Here is a 24,975-nt window from a genome sequence, read left to right as displayed (position 1 = left end):
TTCTATCACATCTGAAGCCTAAACAGACGGATTTGGTTCTTGCATAATGTATGGTTAATGAAAGGCGTGGTTTTATTGTGTCAAATTGTGCTAAGAGATGTTGCCAGACGAGGTTTTGCAGCCACTTATGTCAGTTTATCGGAAAGAAGGGGACTCGGATGAGAGCTTTAATTTGGACGAGACAATAGTTTAGTCTAAACCTGTTTTGTTATCTACTTTGATTTTGAATATGTGAGCTGGGTCCTAAATGGAACTAACTAGTTGCGGTCAGATGGCGAACACAGAGATTCCATGACTCAATGTTTTGGGGCGCTAGAGAGAGCAGTAGTTTCTGGTTAAAGGGACAATAACACTCTTGCTGGCTTGACAGCTCCAGTAAATAAATATTAGCCTTTTTCTAAGTATTAGATGTTTAAGTGTCCTACCTGTTGTGTAAATTATCCATTACATCCTATTTACTTGTCCAGAGGGTTCGAAAATATTTTTAAATCCAAGTCACATTTGAAAAGGTTTACGTTAGGCTTTTCAAATCATTTAGTTGAATTTTTCCAATTTTTTAAATTAGTTGTGTTAAGATAAAATTTATATCACCAATTAATTGGAATATTGTAAAATAGTACAATTTGTTGACTTGAATAACGATTGGGACATATTATTCAGTTACAACAAGAGTGGCATTGAGCCTTTAAGCATGTGCTATGAAATGTCGTGCATTAAGTGTTTGTACCTTACCTTGCGTATCGGCGTCTGTTAGATTGGTGTCGTTATTCAGTAAGTTGTAGACCAACGTAGTCGGTGATATGGTTGACGTTGATGTAACATTTAACGTTTCGTTCGTCACCGTTTTCTCTATAAACACTTTTTTTTCTGCCGTTCGATACTAAAATATAGCAAATATATTTCACATAGACGCGGTGCTAGATTAAGGCTTAAGGCATCACGGGAAGGGGGGACCGTAAAATTTCGGCTTTATTATATGACAAATTAAAATGTTTAATTTAATAATTAAATAATAACTTTTACGTAGGTTTTTTTTCAATGCTTTCGTCTTATCCAACTGGGATGATGAAGACAGACTTTGCTTGAGAAATGAAATGAAATGAAATGGGGTTTAACGTCCTACTATTCTTCACAAACCAGGATAATGAAGATGGGCATACTCTATGCAATGTACTATTTGGAACTTTTTGCCCAGACAGTGGTGTTTGAGCCTACTCTTCATCGAATTCAACTGTCAATGGTTCTCTTCCGTGCACCCGAACGTGTACACGAGACCTGGGTTTTTCGTCCTGCACCACTCACACGGGGAAACCACGCTGGACAATCCCGAGACACTTTCCCGACCATCACCGAAACATCGTGGTTAGCGCGTCATCGTCTTGCTGAGCGGGAAATTGGGTGGTCTAGTGGTTTAACACGTGCGCGTGAGACAATGAGCTCGTTCTTGAGTCAAGTGGCGTGGTTTGGATTTCCCGCTTGTACGTGGCAAGTAATAAGGTCGTCTGTCCTCCTTCGTGGGTTTTCTCCGGATCCTCCGGTTTCCTACCATTGCTAAAGACCCCTACGTGCAAGCGAATTATTGAAATAAAATTGAACCATATGTTAATCCCGAAATTACCTCTCTCTCTCTCTCTCTCTCTCTCTCTCTCTCTCACACACACACACTCTCTCTCTCCGCCTTAAGGTGGTTCCGTGGTTCCTTATCAAAGTGAAAGTGGCATCTTGTGGTATCTGCGGTATAACGTCCCGAGAGAAAGAGAGAGGGGGGGGGCTCCGATCTAGGTCAATGACGTATGGTATCAATAATCCACTAACAAAAGTCGGGGGGGGGGGGGTAAGCCTAATCGACGCAAACTAGATTAATTTGTGACAAACACACAGTAAATGTTTATTCAAACAATATATTATATACTTACTGCATCTATACAGGATAGGATCAAATTATCTGGAAATAAATTCCTGAAATAAAAGAAAATAAGTATAATATAGATAATAGTTGCACAATGTGAAATATACGTACAATACATATAGCTCAGATATGAAGGAAATGTACAGCCAGTTACTTACATTGATGTGACAGTATTTTATTAAACATACATTATGGGAGATTCGGTAACGAGTTGGCAGTTGTCACTATAATAGTTAAAAACTAGATGATGTAAAGGCAATTTGGTGAAAATTTCATTCAAATTGATCCACTATGAACCGAGAACTAAGCGACTGAAAGTCCCATAAGGCTCGGTCATCATTACTAAAGTCAGTACGATAAACAGCATAGTCTCGATTATCCATTTAATCGTTTAATCGAGAAGGAAAGTTATGCAGTAAATCGGCTTACAATCCACTAAAGATCGCAGACTAGCGCTGCCACCTAGAGTTGATTATGGCCTGGATAGGTTAATTAATGTCTAATTAATAATTTAGATAACATTTCAGGCCTAAAGAAAGACCTGAAATAGGCAGATTTAGCTCTTGCATAATGTATGTTTAATGTAGTGTACCAAGTATTGAGTCAATTACAATGTATGTGGAGACAATCTGATTAAAACACAGATCCTCGTTCGTTTCGTATTTTATAGTTCAAAATTTCGTTTTACTTGTTTTCGCAACACTAGGATCTGGAAGATTTGTTATATAACAGGCGTTCTGCTTGATGTGAGGAATTAGCCAATGAAACGGTCTGTTACGGCGAGTTTTTGGCGTGAGGTGCACGGAACTGTGGGTAATCCACTAGAAATATCAACGCTGATTGGTTAATCAAATTTCTGACCCCATAGCAGCTCGTATGACCTTTGACGCTCCCACTACAACCGGTCAGATCTTCATGTTGTAGAGGTCATCGAAAGTATAAAAAATAACGAAACGAAATATAGATCTGTATTTTAATCAGATTGTATAGAATTTGATTCTATAGGTTTTTTTTGTCTTGTCATTAGAAATGGTCCACTTTCAGATAGAAATAAGTTTAGTGTTCAAATTAACTTCAAATGAATTATCTCCCTTGCTTTGATGACGTAACGTGTTATTCATTCTGTGGCCATGTGCCAGTGTTGAGTAACACGTCACACTACTATAATAAAATCAAAAGCAGTCGACATTAAAGCGTCATGTTTTCTGTAAAAACTATATGAAACGGTTAATCGGGTTATAAACCAATTCCCCGGGTGTTATCCAGTTTACTGGCTATATTTTCTTCTGTCACTTACAATTTGATGTAGGCTTCATTAACTATTTATTCGTCTAGACCTTTTTCTATTTCGAGCTCAACAAACATTTTTTATGTTACAAATGATAATACTGCAAATGGGGTTAACAAGACGAGGTGATGGGGCTTTTTTTTATAAAGTGTTTGTGTACCTTGGTGCATTACTGTTTCATTCGACGCGTGGATTCCCCGTCTTCATTAGACAAGTTTGGAGCAGAAACAGTAGGACGTTAAACACCATTTTATTTTATTTTCATTTCAATCTGGTTAACAAGACGAGGTGGTGGCTTTTTTTTAAAATGTCTGTGTACCGTGTGTAGTGCATTAGGGTTTCATTCCACGAGTGGATTCATGGCGGTTCGTCCAGTGTTTGACAACAGGTGCGTAGAGCGTCACGGATTTATTTCACTCGGTTCAGCCATTCCAAATGTTGGTTCCGTTCCTAAACATTTGGTGCATCACGGTGTAAATACTCCCTAGTCTTCACAATGACGGTTCCTCCAGGATTAGAACAGAAATGTCTGGTGTATCATCATGTCAGTTATCCCAAATAAGTGGGCTAATTCGTCCAGTGCTAATTCGTCGATGTAGAATACAGCTGCTTTTCATCTCAGATTGTCCCAAAAGTCTTCCGGGATTACCTTGTGTTAATATTTACTGGAAGCAGCCATTTTATCAACGAACGTGTGATTATAATAATGGTTACAGAACAGAAATCGCTGCTGCATCAATGAATATTTCATACTAGTGCTAAATCCAAAACAGTTGGAGCATCATTATATCATTCCTTGGAACTTACACTTGTCAGTGGCGCAGCTGTCTATTCGTTGGAACGAAAAACCGAGGTCCCGTGCACGCAAAATATCCCCTGACAGTGGGAATTCGATAAAAGAGTAGCGCCGCTGTCCGTGCAAAATTACCCCCATAGCGCATTGTATGGCGTATGCCCGTCCCCATTAACCCGGTCGGAGCAGAACAGTAGGGCGTTAAACCCCATTTCATTTCATTTCATTCCTTACATCTCGCTAGAATACGTCTACATGATGCTGGGATTCGAGCCCCGGTATTCTAATTCAAGGTCCTAACCAACTATCATCCACTATCTCAACATGGTGGAGCAGAATGACACCCACTATCCCTTCAACAATAATACATTGTTCTTCCCGGCTAACTCCCAGATTCCAAATTTGTACCTTCTTTCTAGTTCGTTGTCCTAACTGCTCGACTAATCCCTTCTTATTTTTGGTTTGGGTAATTTAGCAAATCAACAATTTGTTATGGCCATTCTTTCCAGACAACGCTTCTAATCCTGCACATAGTCGTGGAAAATGAAGTTCTTTAAAACATGGACGGTGTTGCTGAGCGTTTCATAGCTTTACAACCACTTAATGTGATTGGAAGAAATAAATGATTCTTTGAAAATCTAAAATGGCAGCTGAAAACGCGGGGAAATTGATTAAATGGTCGATTTTACTCGATTTCGCTAATGTGGAGTCTGGACTGTAAAAAATCAGACAAAACCCAATCTTCTGACACATTCTAAAATAAATATTTAAATTCTAATTCTACTGTAGGCGATGAATCACTTGAAAATCATTTCAAAATAATTAAAGTCACCTAAATTCGATCAAACAAATTAGAGTCAAGATCCGTAGATTCCAAATGAGAATTAGGCGTAAACGTACTCGGACTACACACCAATGACCCGGAAGTAACTAGGTCATTTCGGGACTAACATATGGTTCAATTTTATTTCAATAATTCGCTTGCGCGTAGGGGTCTTTAGCAGTGGGAGGAAATCGGAGGACCCGAAGAAAACCCACGAGGTTGGACAGGTAACCCTACTCCTTGTGACGTACATCCGGGGAATCGAAACCACGCCCGTTAACTCAATGACAGACCTTACGATACAACACGCACGCGCGAACCATGCCCCCCCCCCCCCAACTCCAGTAAGGTAGGGCGGCTTGTATATCCAAGTTAACAGTGATAAATATCAAATTTCAAAATACTTAATTTAATTTCATTCTGATAATAGATGCTCCCCTGCAATGGATGCATGGGGCCGTTGCCCCTCTGTCTCCCTCTCTGCACACCCGTTGCATAACCAGCAAAGTTCGTTGTACTTTTGTATCCAATTATCCTAAGTAAAGGTAGCCAGCCGCCATTGTTTCTAGATCATATATAGAATAGACTAGACGCCCAGACATGCTGTATGTACATATCTGATATCGCGTACTTTCTGATATCTTCCACTAAGACAATCAACAACAAATCCACGGATAATACACTACTATCAGACGACTGGAACACAGCCATTGACCTTTAACCAACTGGGACGACCATAATATTAGGTTTGAGCAGACGATCTAATATGTCTAATTGTTTGAACAATTTGGTTAATGTGTCTTTATGGTGATATATGGAGTCCATCATTTATCCATGACATCACCTGCTGTCTTGCAGATAAGGATAATGAACAGTGGCTTCTGTTCTGCGTTTGATACGTTTCGTGTTTACGATAAATTTGAGTTCCCAACAACAGTTATATTCTGAACAAATTCACAATGGATGGAGTAGCATTATCTTGATCGTTTAACGTTCTCTTCCACAATAGTGAATTGGGGTCACGGTGGCTAAATGGGTAAGACGCTGGCTAGCTAGCCTAGAGGTCGGATGTTCGATCTCTGCATTGGCCGAGAAGTTAATCCAGATTTTCTGGCGGGGTTCTCACTTGTCAGTGATACAGGGCGGAAGGCCTGACAAGGACAACTGTCTAGTCGTTTGGATGGTACGAAAAACTAAGGTCCCGTGTACACAATGACGTGCACGTGAAAAATCTCTTGACAATTGGAATTCAATATAAGACTGGGCCGCAGTGCCACTGTCCGGGCAAAATGTCCCTCATAGGACACTGTATTACGTTTGTCCGTCTTCATTAGCACAGTTCGGGGCAGAACAATAATACGTTAAACCTCATTTCATTTTTCCATAATAGCGATATCGCTGACATGTTTACAGACGGACATGCAGTTTGGTTTCAGTTAAGTAGTGCGGCAGAAAAAACAAAATGGGCACATTCATTCAATTCAGAAATAAGAGAGAGAAATGGGGTTTAACGTCCACTCAACACAAACAAGGTAAATTCAGGACTAAAGTATGGTTCAATTTTATCTCTCTCTCTCTCTCTCTCTCTCTCTCTCTCTCTCTTTTGTATTCTGGTACTACTTTTGTTGAACTTTCGTTTATAATGTATGAAATTCTCGTCCCTCGATTTGGTCGTTTAGCTTTGGAGTAAATCAGGACAAAATCAAATTAATATAGTGGATGCCGTTTGTAATTCAATCGAGTTGGAATTTCATTCAAGTTAATGGACCCCATGGAGTTTAACAATCTGTTGCTGGGCTGAATAAGATGTTATAGACCCAGTGAAAACAATTAATACCCTGATGATTTAATAAATTAATAAACCAGACAGGTTACTATATGAATGATTTTAGACTGTATTACCTGGTTCAATATGTAAACATAGAGAGACAGAGACAGAGAGAGAGAGAGACAGAGACAGAGAGGGGGGGCTTAACGTCCACTCGACAGTAACTAGGCCATTTCGGGACTAACACATGGTTCATTTTTATTTCAATAATTCGCTTGCGCGTAGGAGTCTTTAGCAGTGGGAGGAAACCGGGGGACCCGGAGAAAACCCACGAGGTTGGGCAGAAGACCATACTCCTTGTCACGTACAACCGGGGAATCGAAACCACGCCAGTTGACTTAATGACAGACCTTATGATACAACACGCACGTGCTAACCATTCGGCCATCCAACCCCCCGTAATCATAAATATTTGTCAAATCAGGTGAATGCCGGAAATGGACTATAACGTTCTGCACCGACCATGCCACCTTGGCCCAATGCCCTTAGGACTGCCATATTGGTGAATAAGGCTGGTCATAGATGAATCCTCATAAAGTATATGAATGCCCCTAAAGACTTGGCCCACAAACCGAAGCTTTGTATTAGGCTGGATAAATTCTCGTACGTTTCCGCACTAACCACACATGTAGTTTACGTTCAGTTTAATCTTGGGAGGGAGCGCCGTTAAGGGTATTATATTTTAGATCAGCAGTTTCTTGGTAGTTTGGGGGCTTCATGTTTATCAAGGAGCTTCGCACTGGTGTGAAGCCTGCGGGTGTCCAAACGGGTTCCCACTGGTGGGAGGGCTTCGGGTGTTTCAAACAGGTTCCACTTGTGTGAAGCCTGCGGGTGTCCAAACGGGTTCCCACAGGTGGAAGGGCTTCGGGTGTTTCAAACAGGTTCCACTTGTGTGAGGGCTTCGGGTGTTTCAAAAATGCTCCCACTGCGCTGAGAGCTTCGGGTGTTTCAAAAAGACTCCCACTGGTGTGAGGGCTCCCGTTTCAAAAAAGCTCCCACTGCACTGAAAGCTTCGGTACTGACAAGCAATGTGTGACTAGAAGGACAACCGATGTCTCCATTACGGGTATGCTTACTCTTTCTAGAACACCCTTATACCACTTCTCATTTCAATACCTCACATAAATAACACCTATTTGTTGTACGCCTGTATTCTAACTATTATGATGTTGACAATAATTAAGCCAATTGAGTTAAACCCCGGTTGTAGAAATATTAGAGTGATATTATTGTGGTCATATTATGATTACTATAAGTTACCATGGTCCCTAAAGAATTCGCATCATACAGAATAGTATTACATTAATCTATTGTATGCTATACTGTGTTTCATCACACTCATCCTAACTAGAGCATGCCAATGAAGCGGTACAACAGAGGAATACATAGTGTATAACGGGAGAGAGAGAGAGAGAGAGAGAGAGAGAGAGAGAGTAATGGAGTTTAACAAACTAAATCATTTCGGGACTAACACATGGTTCAATTTTATTTCAATAGTTCGCTTGCGCGTAGGAGTCTTTAGCAGAGGACCCGGAGAAAACCCACGAGGTTGGACAGGCTACCCCACTCCTTGTCACATACAACCGAGGAATCGAAACCACGCCAGTATCAAATAAATAGATCCCACAAAGAGTAAATCTGGTACAGTAAGTATGATCATACACACGTCCCCCTGTTTCTGGAACGAGCTACATCCGAAAGAAGCATCCCTTTAGACAAATAGACGATCCGTGCTTCTAGCTATCTGAGATTCTTATAAAAAGAGATCACATGACAATCCGCGTTTCATACTATCTGATTCTCGTATAAACAATCAGGTGAAAAATAGTCACAAATGACACAGCGCCATGGAGCTAGATCTATTTGTTAAAGCCAACTCAATTTTCGTCAAGGTCGCCGAAATGTAAATACGGTTAGGGCACGTGATTGTTGGCGAGATGGTAGGTTAGGTTTATGGTAAGTGTTAGGGCTAGGTCCAGGGTTAGGGTTAGGGTTGGGATTAGAGCTAGCCCTATTTACATCATAGATCTAAAACAGCGCCATGCCAAAATAACACTTCTAGCCCAAGTGAAGAAATACAAAAGGGAACCCTAATTAGATTTAGCTCCGAGCTCACAAAGCATTCTTAGACTTAAGTTAAGAATTTACTCAACTTTCAATCACTGTTTATGAGTAATATCTTTGATCCAGAAACACAAAACTTTGCACATAGTTTCTTTTTGATGTATTTGATACATTAAAACAACAAAGATTTTATAAAGGACTATATTTTAGTTTTAAAAAAAGGCGAAGAAAGTTTGAGTAAGCTCTTAACGTAAGTCTGAGTAAGCTCTTAACGTAAGTCTGAGTAAGCTCTTAACGTAAGTCTGAGTAAGCTCTTAACGTAAGTCTGAGAATGCTTTGTGAACTCGGCTCTTCTTGGTTAAACACCGAGACCCACTGCAGTCTTATCCATCTGATATTGGGGGATCACGGTGGGTAAGTGGGTAAGACGCTGGCTCGCTAGCCTGGAGGCCGGGTGTTCGATCCCTGCATTGGCCGAGAAAGTTCATCCAGATTTTACGGCGTGGTTCCCCCTTGTCAGTGATTCAGGACGGAGGGCCTGACAAGGACAACTGTCTAGTCGTTCGGATGGGACGAAAAACTGAGGTCCCGTGTACACATTGGCGTGCACGTAAAAGATCGCTTGACAGTTGGAATTCGATATAAGAGTGGGCCGTAGTGCCGCTGTCCGGGCAAAATTTCTCCCTCATAACACACTGTATGGCGGATGCCCGTCTTCATTAGCCCAGTTCGGAGCAGAACAGTAGGACGTTAAACATCATTTCATTTCATTTCCATCCGATATTGGTTATGAAAAGAAATTCCCCACAGAGTTTGATTTTGATTGCTGTCAAATCTGCTTTTAAAGTATCCATTTCCATTTAAATAAATCTTCTGTAAAGACTCGACAATCAACAGAATACTGAAACCTGTATTCTGACATTAAACTTCAGGTTCGAGTTCAACTCATTTGCAATTGCTCTTATCTATTATTCTGCAAGATTTTTCTCTGCCATTAAAGACAAAGATGGTTCCTTAAAGATTATTTTCTGCTTTCCTTTAAAAAATAATATGCTTCTAAAAAATACTTCCTTTAGATGAAAGAGGTAGAATTGTTAATAGCCTGACTTTACTGGAAATATTGCAAGATTAGCATCGACGGAAAAGAAGACATTTCAGATAATATCAGCCAACCATTTTTGATAAATAATTAAATGAAATGGGGTTTAAGGTCCTACTGCTCTCATCCAACCGGTCGAATGAAGGCAGACATATGTTCGTTCGTTTCTAGGGATATCGCAGAATAGACAAGTGTTTCCTAAGAAACGTACCAGAGAAAGCCACAGCTTTGTTTGGGTAAGACACAGTGTCTTTGCAGGGAAGCGCCCAACGTGAATATCACACAAGTCTGTCATCGAGTCATCTGGCGTGGTTTCGATTCCCCGATTGTACGTGACAAGGAGTAGGGTAGCCTGTCCAACCTCGTGGGTTTTCTCCGGGTGCTCTGCTAAAGAGCCCTACGCGCAAGCGAATTATTGAAATAAAAAGTTAAAAACCACACGTTAGTCCCGAAATGACCTAGTTTGTGTCGAGTGGACGTTAAATCCCATCTCACTCTTCGCTCTCTCTCTCTCTCTCTCTCTCTCTCTCTTATATATAAAGCGGCCATTTTGGACTCCGGAAACACCCGAACCTCCCCAACCGGCCTACAATTAGCATATCCCAATAACGATTACCATCTATTGTTCCAATGTTTTCCAATCATCTTTGGATAAAGTTTCAACCCGGCACTTATTGTTGAAATAGCCCTGTCTTATTATTTCTGTCTACAACCGGTTAATTTAATACCTCGGATCGTCTTATCTTTTAATCTTTACCCTGGCTTAATACAACATCATGATCTTTATGACAAGGCTGTCAGATCTGTCGCTCTTTCCTTCAATCTGATTTCTCTAGGGAGCAGCGCCATTAATAATAGAACGTATAGACGGCCATGGTGTACACCGACTTACAGCTTTCATTAAGATCTCATATTGTAAACGAAAGAATAGTTTAAGTCTGGTCGCTGCTGAGTCCGATATGGCTGAGGCAGATGTGAGAAAATGTTTACAATTATCCAGAAAGCTTTGGGCTTTATTTTTCAATATCGCTTCTTACTTTAATGAACTGTTCAGCAAACAATATTTGATTGAGATGCCCAAGGGAAAAGCACAAAAGGCTCTTATTAGAAAATAGAGTTACTAACACAACCTTCAGCGTACGAATATGACACGGGTTACAATAAATAGAAGATTGACAACAACGAGGACATTTCCAATGAAGACAAAGAGAGAGAGAGAGAGAGAGAGAGAGAGAGAGAGAGAAATGGGGTTTAACGTCCACGTGTCCACGTCACCTACAACGCCAGTTGACTCAAATACAGACCTTATGATACAGTGCGCACGCGCTAACCATTCGGCCACCCCTCCCCTCCCCCTCCCCCTTCCAATGAAGGAGTAAATATCGTATTCCTTCTTTCGTGATGAAATGGACAGTAAGCAAAATGTCCTCTGTGTAAAAATTTATTTTTGTTTTCAGTTTTATCATGCAATCACTAACTGGTTCTATATCAAGCACTAACTGGTTCCACCTATATCTGTAAAACTACATACTACCAGCTCTGCAACATCAGTAAACTACGTGAATGTTTAACCACCGACGCAACCAAAAAGCTAACAAGTGCTCTTGTCTTATCACGACTAGACTACTGCAATGGACTTCTGGCAAATTCAAATCAGGAACAACTTAAACGGCTTCAAAATATTCAGAATACGGCAGCAAGAATTGTCACCAGGACTAAAAAGTTTGATCATATTACACCGATATTAAGAGAGCTACACTGGCTACCAGTATCCGCCCGAATAAATTTCAAAATTTTGACTACTGCATACAAGTGTTTTCATGGAACCTCTCCAATATATCTTCAGGAACTACTCACATTCTACAACCCAAAACGCCAACTTCGATCACAAAATTTGATGCTTTTTACAGTTCCACAATTTTACTCCAAGACATATGGGATGCGATCCTTCCAATATGCTGCAGCCACCAAATGGAATGAGTTACCTATTGACATTAAATCATCTTCAAGTCTCAACATATTCAAAACTAAATTGAAAACTTTTCTTTTTCAAATCTGCTATTAGTATTGAACAACCATCGCACAGAGCACTATCTGTAGTGGATGTCAGCGCGATATAAATGCATATATTATTATTATTATTTTTTTTATTATTATATAGACATTTATTACTTCTAGAGAGAGTAGCTGTACGTTAAACTTCAGCTTGTGTCGGAGCAGGATCTGCACCCCAAATCACTTGAACGTGTTTCGGAGCAAGATCTCCGCCCGAAATCACCGGAGCTTGCGTCGAAGCAGGATCTCCACCCCAAATCACTTGAGCTTGTGTCTGTTGGAGCAGAATCCCCAACCCAAATCATTTGAGATTGTGTCGGAACAAATCACTTGAGCACCGGTAATGGACTACCTACTATGACAGCAAATGTTAATGAATTAAATGAATGATGGTGGATTGCATGTAATATGTAATAAAAAATCTCCTAGCCATATCGGTCACTGTATCATGACGAAAATAGAATATGTACTGCCGTTCACGCCATTGGATTGTTCCGTATTTGAATACCTTACGGAAGTTGTCATGTGTAGTCCTCATTTGTGAGGGAGCCACGGTGGCTAAGTGAGTAAGACGCTAGATCGATCCTTGCATTGGCCGAGAAAGTTCATCGATTTTTCCGACGTGGTTTCCCCTTGTCAATGGTGCAGGAATTATTATCTAGTCGTTCGGATGAGACGAAAAACCGAGGTCTCGTTCGTGTATGCATTTGCGTGCACGTAAAAGATCCCTTGGCAGTTGGAATTCGATATTAGAGTATGCCATGGTGCTTCTGCCAAAATGTCCCTCATAGCACACTGTATGGCGTATGCCCGTCTTAATTAGCCCAGTTCGGAGCAGAACAGTAGGACTTTAAATCTCATTAAATTCATTTCCTCATTCGTGAGTGTGGCGACTGTCATAGAACGTGTACCTAGGCGTTAATTTTGTAAGAGACCCCCTTGGTAGTTGGGAAGCGACGAATGGTAGGCGAAAACGTTGTTCGAGTTATCGTACCACCCCCCCCCCCCCAGCCATAGAAAGGACAACTAACATACGTTCTTCTCAAAATAAACAAAGTGATGTTCACGGAATACGATTCGTAGTAATGTGATTCGGTAATTAGACACTGTACGCGTTTGCCGAATTTGTAATCGCGCACGGTCACGAGAGGTCGCAGTCAGGAATGTCCAAAGAATTGATCTCAACATGCCCTTTGACATCTTAAAACCTTATTAGGGCATATGAACTTGTCATCATGCAATGACCGATATAAAGATTGACTTATATTATATATTCTGTATATTAATATAAGCTTATTGACAATAAAGTCTAGTCTGTAAATCAGATGATATCCGCGGGTTATTCAACTCATCACGGCCATATTGATTGCTATTCACCTTCATACAACCACCAGGCACTGCTGTGGGAAATAGAAAATGAGTAAGCCCTCCTCCCTCTCCCCCCATTCCCTTGATAAAGTGATCTTTGAAAGGTAAGTTGTCGACACAGGCCCGTAGCCAGCTTGCTAGCTTCGGAGGGGCAGTGAGGTTTTTAGGGGTGGCACACCCGGCTCAGTCTACAGTAGGTATTTTCGAGCTATGGTCGGCAAATTACACCAATTTGAAGGGGATTTCGTCTGTTCACCTCCATACAACCATCAGGCACTGCTGTGGGAAATGGAAAATGAATAAGCCCTCCTCCCCTTGATAAAGTGATCTTTGAAACTGATTCATTAAAATTAAATTGGGTTTATCGTCCTAGTGTACCAATCGACTAATGGGGGCGGGTATACTCCATACAGTGTAGTACGAGGGGAATTTCGTCTGGTCACCTCCAAACAACCACCAGGCACTGCTGTGGGAAGTGGAAAATGAGTAAGCCCTCCTCCATCTCCCCCATTCCCTTGATAAAGTGATTTTTAAAAGGTAAGTGTTCGACGCGTTCAACATGATTAAATAAAATGAAATTTGGTTTAACGTCATAATGCACCAATCGGTTAATGGAGGCGAGTATACTCCATACAGTGTGGTATTAGGGGAATTTCGTCCGGGCAGCGGCGTGTCCGTATACCCGTCGCATTCCAATTGCCAAGGGTTCTTTTACCTGAACGTCAATGTGTACGCGTGACCTCGATTTTTCGTCCAATCAGAAAGAACAAACGTTGTTGGTTGCCAGGCGAAACCACTCGCAAAAATAACGCAGAATGTTCTCGGCCAGCACCCTATCAAGCAAACTAGCGCCTTAATCACTAAGCCACCGCGACTGCCTTCAATACGATTAGAGAGAGAGAGAGAGAGAGAGAGAGAGTATGTCATTTATGGGACTAACATTTGGTTCACTTTTATTTTAATAATTCGCTTGCGCGTAGGGGTCTTTAGCAGTGGGAGGAAACCGGAGGACCCGTAGAAAACCCACGAGGTTGGACAAGCGACCCTACTCCTTGTCACGTACAACCGGGGAATCTCAACACGATTAAGCCCCCTGCTTATCGATAATACGACAATGCTATCAATGGGAAAGTAAACAAACATCGCTTCAATCGTCTTTAGACGTTAATATAAAGGGTGATTTGCGACAAGGAATATCAATACTTGCTTATCATCTAACGGGGATGTCTAGAACACATGACGGTCTATACTGATAGATTTATACCACGTACTGACTTGAATACCAATCATTCAGTTAAACACAAGAGTGTCGGATGAAAATCCAATGATTTTCATTGTCCTACGTTGACTTTGACAATATTTAGTTTGTTTAGTCGTTGTAGTATGACCTGGAATTCAGTTTGATTTTCTTTTGTCTCGGCTCGTCTTCTTTCAATTGCATGATTATGGATATACGATGAATAAATCAATGCTTTTGAATATTTTTCAAGATTAAAATCGTGTTGCGAAACTTTAAACGGAATTCGGGTCTATCGATAAGAGAGTGGGGGAGGGGGAATAATGGGGTTTAACGTCCACTCGACACAAACTAGGTCATTTCGGGAGTAACACATGGTTCAATTTTATTTCAATAATTCGCTTGCGCGTAGCGGTCTTTAGCAGTGGGAGGAAAGCGGGAGAAACGGAAAAAATCCACGACAGGCGACCCTAATCCATGTCACGTACAACCTGGGAATCGAAACCCCGCCAGTTGACTCAATGACAGACCGCATGATACAACGCGCACGTGCTAACCATTCGGCCATCCAACCCCCTGTCTGTCGATATGGAGCACACACAAGAGACTATTTGTGTTATGTGAAAATTGGCTATATATTTGAACGTACCATATCTAGCCATTTTAGGTCTGGGCTGGATAGTGTTCCCAGTTTTTGAGAAACTAAGACAGTATGGTTTATAGTGGAGACAATTTGCAATTTAAATTTGTGGTTACAACCGAATGAATGAACACCAAAATATCATGGCGCATCGTATATGTGATTTGCAATGCTCTCTCTCTCTCTCTCTCTCTCAACAAATAAATAAAATAAAAAAATAATCGATCATTCCAAACTATTGGTTACAATCTGATGAACAACAAATTATCACGATGCACCGTAGACCTGAATTTGAATGAAATTAATGCGTAAAACATGTCGGATGAAACGGAATAGAGTAATTAAATTAACGCAACCGGCAGTCGGTGGCGCACTAATCATTAATTAAATGTTTAAAGTGATCTAATGCTTTACAATAAGTCGTCCCCGATACTCGGTACTGGAATGTCGTTAAACTCCATTTATTTTATTCGGTTACAAGCAGGCCTTCAGCAAGTTCATGATACAATAAATCACAGAGCCATTTCTTCAAGAACATGATTGGAAATTGAATAGATCACATTCCCAGAGTCGTTTACAATGAAGTTAAACTCGTCTCGAGAATTCAATTTATTTCTGTGAGGTTGAATCTCTCGATAACACTGGAACCTTATGTAACAATATTGGACGGTTAACGCCATAGCTACATTTAATTCCATCGTCAATCGATTCCTCTTCAATGAATTCTCCCGGCCTCACAACCAGATCGCTTCATTGAAAACCTTCCAAGCGAAATGAACTGGAATGCTGTGTAAAGATTGAACAATAGCCAACACATCGTGGTAACAAATCTCAATCGCCAGACCGGAAATAGAACGTTTCCCGACCCTTTTTAAGCTTCCTGTCGTGTGAACTTGGTGTTTTACTTTTGGTTGATTAACTTCTGTTGGTTACAATGTTATTCTAGCAGACGAGATATCATATCACGTGCAGGCATTCTTAACCGTAAATTAATAAATAAAAGGGGGCGTTACCTGCAATAAAGGCGTCCCGTTTCATTTAATCTAGAATATGATTCATCACTTCCTTCATTTGGTCTATGGGAAAATATTTTTTTTCCTTTTTTAGTTTTACCAGTTTTTATTTTAAATAAATTATAAAATTTCAGTTTATAGATGCATTTTCACTTATCGGATAGTTATATCCAATAAAAGTAGCCATCCAATTTTGGTGTATATTCACGGACCCAAAATTATTAGAAAAATGCTGGATTCCCTGCAAAATGAAATGAAATGGGGTTTAACGTCCTACTGTTCTGCTCCTAACCTGGGCTAATGAAGACGGGCATATGCCATACAGTGTGCTATGAGGGAAATTGTGCCCGGGCAGCGGCGCTACGACCTACTTTTATATCGAATTCCAACTGCCAAGGGATCTTTTACGTGCAAATGTGTCAATTTCAGGCCCTCCGTCCTGCATCACTGACAAGGGGAAACCACGCTGGAAAAGCTAAATGAACTTTCTCGACCAATGCAGGGATCGAACACCCGACCTCCAGGCTAGCGAGCCAGCGTCTCACCCACTTAGCCACGTGATCCTCCGGATTCCCTGCAAAACACCTATGGAGACAAAGCTGTGAGGGAATCCCTAAAAGACAGTCTGTCTCTTCGATGGTAAAGGAAGCTCTTCTTATGTTGATTTAATGGCTAATGGTGAGAGACTGAAATGGGGTTTAACGTCCAGTCGACACAAACTAGGTTATTTCGGGACTAACACATGGTTCAATTTTATATCAACAATACGCTTGCACGTAGGGGTCTTTAGCAGTGGGTGGAAACCGGAGAAAACTCACGAGGTTGGACAGGGTAATGGCTAATAGTTGTGAAAACATGGAGAGCATTTAAGTGTCCAGTAGGCTATACGATTAATCTGCGGAAAAAGAAGTTAACAGGGGATAATTCTAGAGTTTACTGAGGCATCTTCATTTATGGTAAATGGGCAGTATAACCACATCAAGTTAGTGATAACCACGGATGATAAAAATAGATTCTTGCGACACGAGGTCGTTTTCTTCGGATTTGAAGCAAACTTTTGATAGATATATATTTATGGGAGAGAGAGAGAGGGGGGGGGTAGCATCTAAATCATTTCGGGACAAAGATATAATACTTTTTTATTACAATAATTCGCATGAGCGTAGGGGTATTTAGCACTGGGGGGACATCTGACATTCTCTCTCTCTCTCTCTCTCTCTCTCTCTGTTGATACAGAGTAAATGTTAAACCCATGCGTTGTGTTTTTGGGGTTATCGCGTCTTCATTATCTCGATTAGTAGATAAAAGAGGGACATTAACCCATCTTGCATTTCATTCCATTGCGTAAGACCCTTGTCAGTGATGCAGGACGGAGGGTCTGACAAAGACAGCTGTCTAGTCGTTCGGATGGGACGAAAACCGAGGTCTCGCGTTCACATTGGCGTGCATGTAAGAACATCCCTTGAAAGTTGGAATTCGATATAAGAGTAGGCCGTAGTGTCGCTGTCTGGGCACAATTTCCCTCATAGCACACTGTACGGCGTATGCCCGTCTTCATTAGCCTAGTTACGAGCAGAACAGTAGGACATTAAACCCCATTTCATTTCATTACATTACGTAAGAATGTTAACCTTGTTTAATCCTCAGTCGGTAGAGGAGGTAGACATTGGTGTAAATATCTTGAAAAGTTCCACTAGAGGCTTTTTATGAGCAATTATCTTCCAATATCTAAACCACCATGGTTTTATTCACCTCTTTATTGGCCATGAGTCGATAACGTCACTAACGTCACTCATAGAAGTTAATCGAAGGCAGTCTTGTCTATATATTACGTCGATCAAGTGGCCAAAAGCTATTGAATATGACACTTTCATTGCGGGGCGTTACACCAATTTAGTCACAGCATTCTCAAGTGTCGCGTACAATCATTATCAGGACACGGAATTAATAGCAGCTCTCCGAGTCTTACCCAATTCTCGGATGCCTTGGGGTTTTCCCTGCAGCATTTTGACAGGTCAGGTTTTTGACTCGAGATGCCTGGGTTTTATTTGCCCGCCTTTTGACAGTTGGAATAAAAAAAACAACACCCGGCATATTGTTAACCCGAGATGAAAAAGTTATTCCACGATTAAATGGAATGGCTAGAAGTGATACAATGGCTGAAATCTTGAGGGAGAATAAACCACTTGATGTAACTGACAGATCAGACTAGTCTCCATTAACGTCTAGTTCAACCGGGAACTCTAGTTTATCTGGTCCTTAATGCATGTGGCAAACCACAAGGGTATTTAGCCTTCTAACAGAGCAATGAGCGATGGTTGTAGCACATACGATACTCATTTACCAAATGAAAAGAGAAAACGTAGAAGCTTGGTTATTTATTATTACACACAGTCTAGGATTGTTTAAGGTTTGCTAGCTTGGTTATTTATTTACACACAGTCCAGGATTTTTTAAGGTTTTCTATCTTGGCAATTTATTACACGCAATCCAGATTTTGGCAAAACCCAGCCTGACAAGTATTACATTTAACTACTATTACTATTAGCTAGCTAGCTGGGTCATTTATTACACGCAATCCTGGGCCCTTATTTATGAAAACTTAAACTAAGTTACAACCGAAATTTTAAGAAATACTGCAACTTCATTGGATATATGCAAATTGATTTTACTGGTCAGTCAATCGAATTGCAGTATTTCTTAAAATTTCGATTGTATCTTAGTTTAAGTTTTCGTGAATAAGGGCCCAGGTTTTAGCAAGATCCAGCCAGATAAGTGTTAATCTTAACTACTAGTACTGCTATACTACTACTAGCTAACTAGCTAGGTCATTTATTACACGCAACCGGAGTTTTGGCAAAATGCGACCTGATAATAACTTTCTAGTGTTAAGATTAAATGCTAGCTTGGTCGTTTATTTTGACATTTATTACACTGAACCCGAGTTTGGGCAAAATGCGACCGGATAAAAACTGTCTAGTGTTAAGGTTAAATGTTAGCTTGGCCTATTATAACAGACAGCTCAGATGTTTGGTGAAATTCAACTTGATAAGACCATCTTGTGTTAAGGTTAACTATTGAGTAGGACTAGTCAGTGTTAATTTTAACTCTTAGCGGTTGATTAACACCTACTTCTGTCTACGGTGATATCTCCCATTTCCTTTTGTAATTACTGGTAGTAATTAATTAAAGGAGCTAAATCACTAATAATTGGGACCTAGAAATTGACACAAATGGGTCGCAACGTATATAATAATGTAACATGAATGTATATAAACTGATTTATCTTCAATCGTTTCCGTTTTTACTCTAATTTCAAATCAGTTATGTTCAACGAAATACGCCGGAAGTCTCAATCGAATGGCAATCTCTAGCGTCTGGTTATTCCAGTCTACATAGTCTCTATTGTAAATGCTCTCCAGATAAGAATATGGCGTCACCGTTTGACATGACTTGTGGAATATGTCTAGTCTCGTTATTCGAGTCTCTTGTTACAAATGGGTCTGAAAGGCATTAAGGTACACGATTCCATTTTGTCTTAAATATCAGATATAAGAATCCCATATTTTCCCGGTAAGTTCACAACACCAGTTGATTTAAATTGAGCAATAATTCGTGTTTTCAATCTCGAAGAGTTTGGATGAATCTGAGTTAGAGACTTGGCTACTTTAACTTAAATATCCCACTTTTTGTTTGAAACATTTTCAACTTTAGCCCTTATCAAGTAACTAGGACTGTAGTAGAGATTTCCGCCTCCCCCAGAAAATCACCAATTTAACTGGTGATTAGGACTCGATAGTAAAACATGCTTTCATGGAAAGATGAACTCACACGGTTGATTGATCTTTAGATCTTTACAAGAAATGAATAATTAATGTGCTTTTTTAGAAAAAACAAAATGAAAGGGGAAATCATTTTGTAGATATTTGTGTAATTTTCATTTCACATAGGATATTTACATTTGTTCTAGAACGACTAGAAAATACGTGCCATGTAATTTTTGTGATGAGTCAGGGTGGTTCAGGTCCGGATTCGATTCCGGCGTTGGCCATGAACCTTTCCCGGAAATTTCCAGGGTGGTTTCCATTTGTCAGTGGTTCGGATGGAGCAAAAATAACCCATATTGAGTCCAGTGTACAGCATTTGGGCAACTTTCCCTTGTAGCACACTGCGTGGCGTTTATCATTAGTCCAGTCTATCATTAGTAGGGCCTCAATCTCCATGTCATTTCATTCATTCCAATTTATTGAAATTGACTTGGTTATTTGTGATTAGAAAAGATTATAATCTTAATATTGAAGAGAAAAGACGTCAAGTACCATTCCATACTGATAATTGCTTACCAAAATGGCCCATCCCAGGGAGCCACAGTGGAAATATTGTCAAAATCCTCGCACCCCCTTCTTGCTGGTCATTACCTTTTCTTATGGAAATACAACACACGTCAGATGTACTCATATTCTATAGAATGAATAAATGAATCGTTAAAGACGCTGTGAGTGTCCGCAGGTTACAATATAATACAGATATTATTAACTCCTCGAGAACTTACAGTCATTCTTTTACAAAGCCGTCAATTACAGGCAACATCTCATTTAACCAAACACCCTGGGGACAAACATATTCTCATATTACTCTTATATCGAATTCCAACTTTCAATGGATTTTTAAGTGCACGCCATCCGTACGACTAGACAGATGTCCTTGTCAGGCCCTCCGCCGGAAAATCTGGATGAACTTTCTCGGCCAATGCAGGGATCGAACACCCTAACACCCGGCTAAAGAGCCCGCGTCTTACCCACTTAGCCATAACCTTAATAGGATATATTACAAAACCATTAGATGGACGTTATTATTTATACGTCAGCATGAAATATAGTACCTCAATAACCAGGGGGTGTTGACCGAGAAAGGTCTCGTGATTTTCTAGTCTGGCTTTCCCTTGCCAGAATAGGTGCGGGTGGTGGGCCTGACAAGGAAAAAACTAAATCGTCTGGTTGTTCTTTTGGGAGTCAGGGGGGTTGGATGGTCGAATGGTTAGCACGTGCGCGCTGTTTCATAAGACCTGTCATTCAGTCAACTGGCGTGGTTTCGAATCCCCGGTTGTACGTGACAAGGAGTAGGGTCGCCTGTCCAACCTCGTGGGTTTTCTCCGGGTCCTCCGGTTTCCTCCCACTGCTAAAGACCTCTACGCGCAAGCGAATTATTGAAATAAAATCAAACCATATGTTAGTCCCGAAATGACCTAGTTTGTGTCGAGTGGACGTTAAACCCATATGCTAGACCCGAAATGAACTAATTTGTGTCAAATGATCATCTAAATCTCTCGCTCTCTCTCTCTCTCTCTCTCTCTCTCTTTGGGAGTCAAGTTGGCTGAAACTCCAAAGTCCGGGTACAGTCTTACCGTCATAGCACACATTCGGCACATAGAGATCCATCTATTTCATACTTCGAGAATAGATCTCTGTCCTGAATGGCCGCCATTTAAAAAAAAAAATAGTATATTGTTTTGTTGTGGTTTTCTAGACATTTTCACATCTGGCATACACACAAAGACTAAATAAACCTGTTCAATTCCATTAAATGGAAGCAGAATAAATACTTCTCAAAATGCTCGAAGTATACTTGGTGCTTTCGACTTCAATCGTCGATTTAGGGCGTAAAATGTCGGTCAACTATCTTAGTGTCTGTTCTCAAGCGGAGCTAATTGTAGACTGACAGCCTAAGTTTAGTATCATTGGATCGGTTGGCGCAGAGAAGAATGAAATTAAACCCTGCTTCATGTTATTTCAAACATATTTGAATGCACACTGATTAAAACACAGATCTATATTTCGTTTCGTTTTTTTATACTTTCGATGGCCTACACTACATGAAGATCTCACCAGTTGTACTGGGAGGTCGCGTCATGGGTCATACGACTTTTGACCCAATGACGTCAGACATTGATTAATCAATCAGCGTTGACGTTTCTTGGGGTTTACCCACAGTTCCGTGCAGAACCGTTCATTTGACTAATCGCTCACATCAATCAGAACGCGGGTTATATAACAACTCTTCCAGATCCTAGTGTTGTGAAGACAAGTAAAACAAAATTTTGAACTATAAAAAACGAAACGAAATAGTATCTGTGTTTTAATCAGATGGATATTTTAGCTGTATTTTATCAGTAAAATTGTTCACCAATGGTGTTCATCTACCAGTATTGTTAATTAGAACATTATTTAGAATTTGTCTATCATTAAAAGCAAGATTGTCGATGGGGGGTTCACGTCCCAGTTAGGTTAATCATGACTGGAACTTATAGGGCTCCTTTTAATCACTTAAAAACTTCCCAATGGCCGACGGCGATTGATCCTTCTCACAACAACGTCGACACAGGAAATATGTTCCTCGTAATTATCAGATTATTGGACTGCTAGCTTCACTGTTAATTAGCCGCTTCTCGGTCGGTGGTAGTTTTGCGTGCAGTCATATTTTATTTTATTTTTTATCCCGACCAAAGTAATCATTTAATTAATAAAATAGACAATTAGTTCACGTTGTTGTTTCTGTCAAGGAAATCAATAATTCATCGAATCAATAGTTTAAATACGTTCCTCTAAACTTTCTTAATAAATTAAATATACATTATATATTATACATTTTGCAGGTCTTTATTTAGGCCTGAAATGTTATATAAACTATTAAACAGATCCAAGAGCTAAATCTGCGTATTGCAGGTCTTTCATTAGGCCTGAAATGTTATATAAACTATTAAACATATCCAAGAGCTAAATCTGCGTATTGCAGGTCTTTCATTAGGCATGAAATGTTATATAAACTATTAAACATGCATTATCCAAGAGCTAAATCTGCCCATTGCAGGTCTTTCTTTAGGCCTTAAATGTTATCTTAATCATTAATTAGACATTGATAAACTTATCCAGACCATAATCACCTCTCGATGTCAACGTTAACCTGCGATATTTACTGGATTAGGATCCGATTTGCTGTACATTCCTCTACACTTTCTTAATAAATTAACGTTCAGATTTATTTTCTTAATGCATTGAGTGCCATTTTGTTTCTTATAGGTTGTATTGATTTATGGGTTATGGATGGCATCAATGACGTGAATAAATACCCCGACGATAGATGACTGTCCGATGAATTAACAATCTGATTCATTAACAATCAGATTCAAGAACGCGGGTTATATATAACAACTCTGCAAGATCCTAGTGCAGTAAAGACAAGTAAAACGAAATTGTGAACTATAAAAAAACGAAACGAAATAGGAGCTGTGCTTTAATCTGATTGTACCAATGATAGGTTTTGCACCTCGGATGATTATTCTATAATAGAAGAGAATGAGGGGATGATTATTTATTGCTGTGGCCACAGACTAATGAGAAAATCCAGAATCAATGAACATACTGCAAAATCACATTAAAGACGATGGTGCTTAACACGGCCATAAAACATGGCCTCATAAAACTCACATCTATCTTGTGTTATGGACTAGAAGACTGCTAAAAGAAGAAGAGAAGTGTTAAAAACTCTATTAGACAAAAGTTACTTTACAGCATGATCTCTTCCCCGCAGGGAGTGCGCGATTTGATGAATACTATACGATCAATGAAGATTGGAGATAAAAATACACGAGTAACCTATTTTATATAAAGCATCAAACACCTATCTTACATGGCTAAACGACGAGAAGAGGGCATTATTATATCATCGTCTCGTTATTCGTCCTCTTGTTTGATGCTATGAGCGATGTTGATTATCTTCCCTTGTTTGATGATGACTGATGCTATAAGCGATGTTGATTATCTCCTCTTGTTTGATAATGGCTGATGCTACAGGCGGTGCTGATTATTAATAGAGTTCGTACCCTATAGTTCGAGTAACCTCATTTTTATACTCGGTTAACCAATGACAAGTTCGAACGTACTACGAACCGAGCATGACGCCATCTTTGAATTGTGACGTCATATCAAAAATCGATTCGCAATTGTCCAAGGAACTATTGAATTGGTGAAGCCTTAGGATTTTTTCGAAGAGCATTACCACCCAGAAGAATAACTACAAGATGAGTAACGATTGGGGTCCAAAAATACAGAAAGGCTTAACAATGATACAAATGGTTTCAACATCCACTCTCCACTGTCGGCCATTTCGGTATTAAGAAAGGTACGGTTACTGTCTGGTTTTTTTTTCTGTGGTGGGGGAGTAGAATAATTTTTTTTTGTTGGAACAAACCAACGTATGGATGTTGTATGATTGGAGTTGATTATGTTTTTATTTTATTTTTGTGAGGGGGGTGGGGAGTGGGCTATTATAATTCTTATAATTTTTGTTTTGGTGGACGGGCGATTCATTATAATTATTATTTTATTTTTAGGGGGTACGCGTTGTATGACTCTTCCTATTATCAGTGGACAAAAACCAGGGAAAACTCCTTGCAGCATACATTCTCTAGAAATCGAAATGGTTACCATAAGCACCTTAACAGCACCTTAAACCACCCATGGAGATATCCATTGGTAGGCGAGGTTAAACGTATCCCCACATTCGCATATTCACCATTTGTCCTCGCCATTTGTTCGAAAAGAAACATCACATCGGCCAGTCGTATTCTACTGGCTCGCCACACTGAAGGTCAATGGGACCATGCAACCTTTTAAGTCCAAATAAAGATCTCTCGAAACCCACAAATATACTTGAGTTTGAGAATAGAGATATTGAAGGATCCTCCATAATAATTCGATCTTCTTCACAAAATAAAAACTAGTATTTAATTTAGAATGATTAGACCTTTGAAGACACAGATGCATTTTGAACGGACATCGTGAGTGGAATGAAGTACATAT

The 24,975-nt window shown here is 40.0% G+C and overlaps 1 protein-coding gene across 1 annotated transcript in view; it reads right to left on the bottom strand.

Moving 5' to 3' along the window:
* The window catches only part of LOC126807953 (excitatory amino acid transporter 1), an 84,314-nt gene that overhangs the window by 20,066 nt on the left and 39,273 nt on the right, over window positions 1-24,975 (bottom strand). The window contains exons 2-3 of the mRNA XM_050532947.2: window positions 1,917-1,959; window positions 733-880 (exon numbers count right to left, since the gene is read on the bottom strand). Coding sequence (XP_050388904.1) covers window positions 733-880; window positions 1,917-1,959 — 191 coding nt within the window. The remainder of the gene's footprint in view (window positions 1-732; window positions 881-1,916; window positions 1,960-24,975) is intronic.

This window comes from Patella vulgata, chromosome 9 (assembly GCF_932274485.2).
Source record: "Patella vulgata chromosome 9, xgPatVulg1.2, whole genome shotgun sequence".
In the NCBI taxonomy this organism is placed as follows: domain Eukaryota; kingdom Metazoa; phylum Mollusca; class Gastropoda; family Patellidae; genus Patella; species Patella vulgata.
This window is presented reverse-complemented; position numbering and strand designations above follow the sequence as displayed.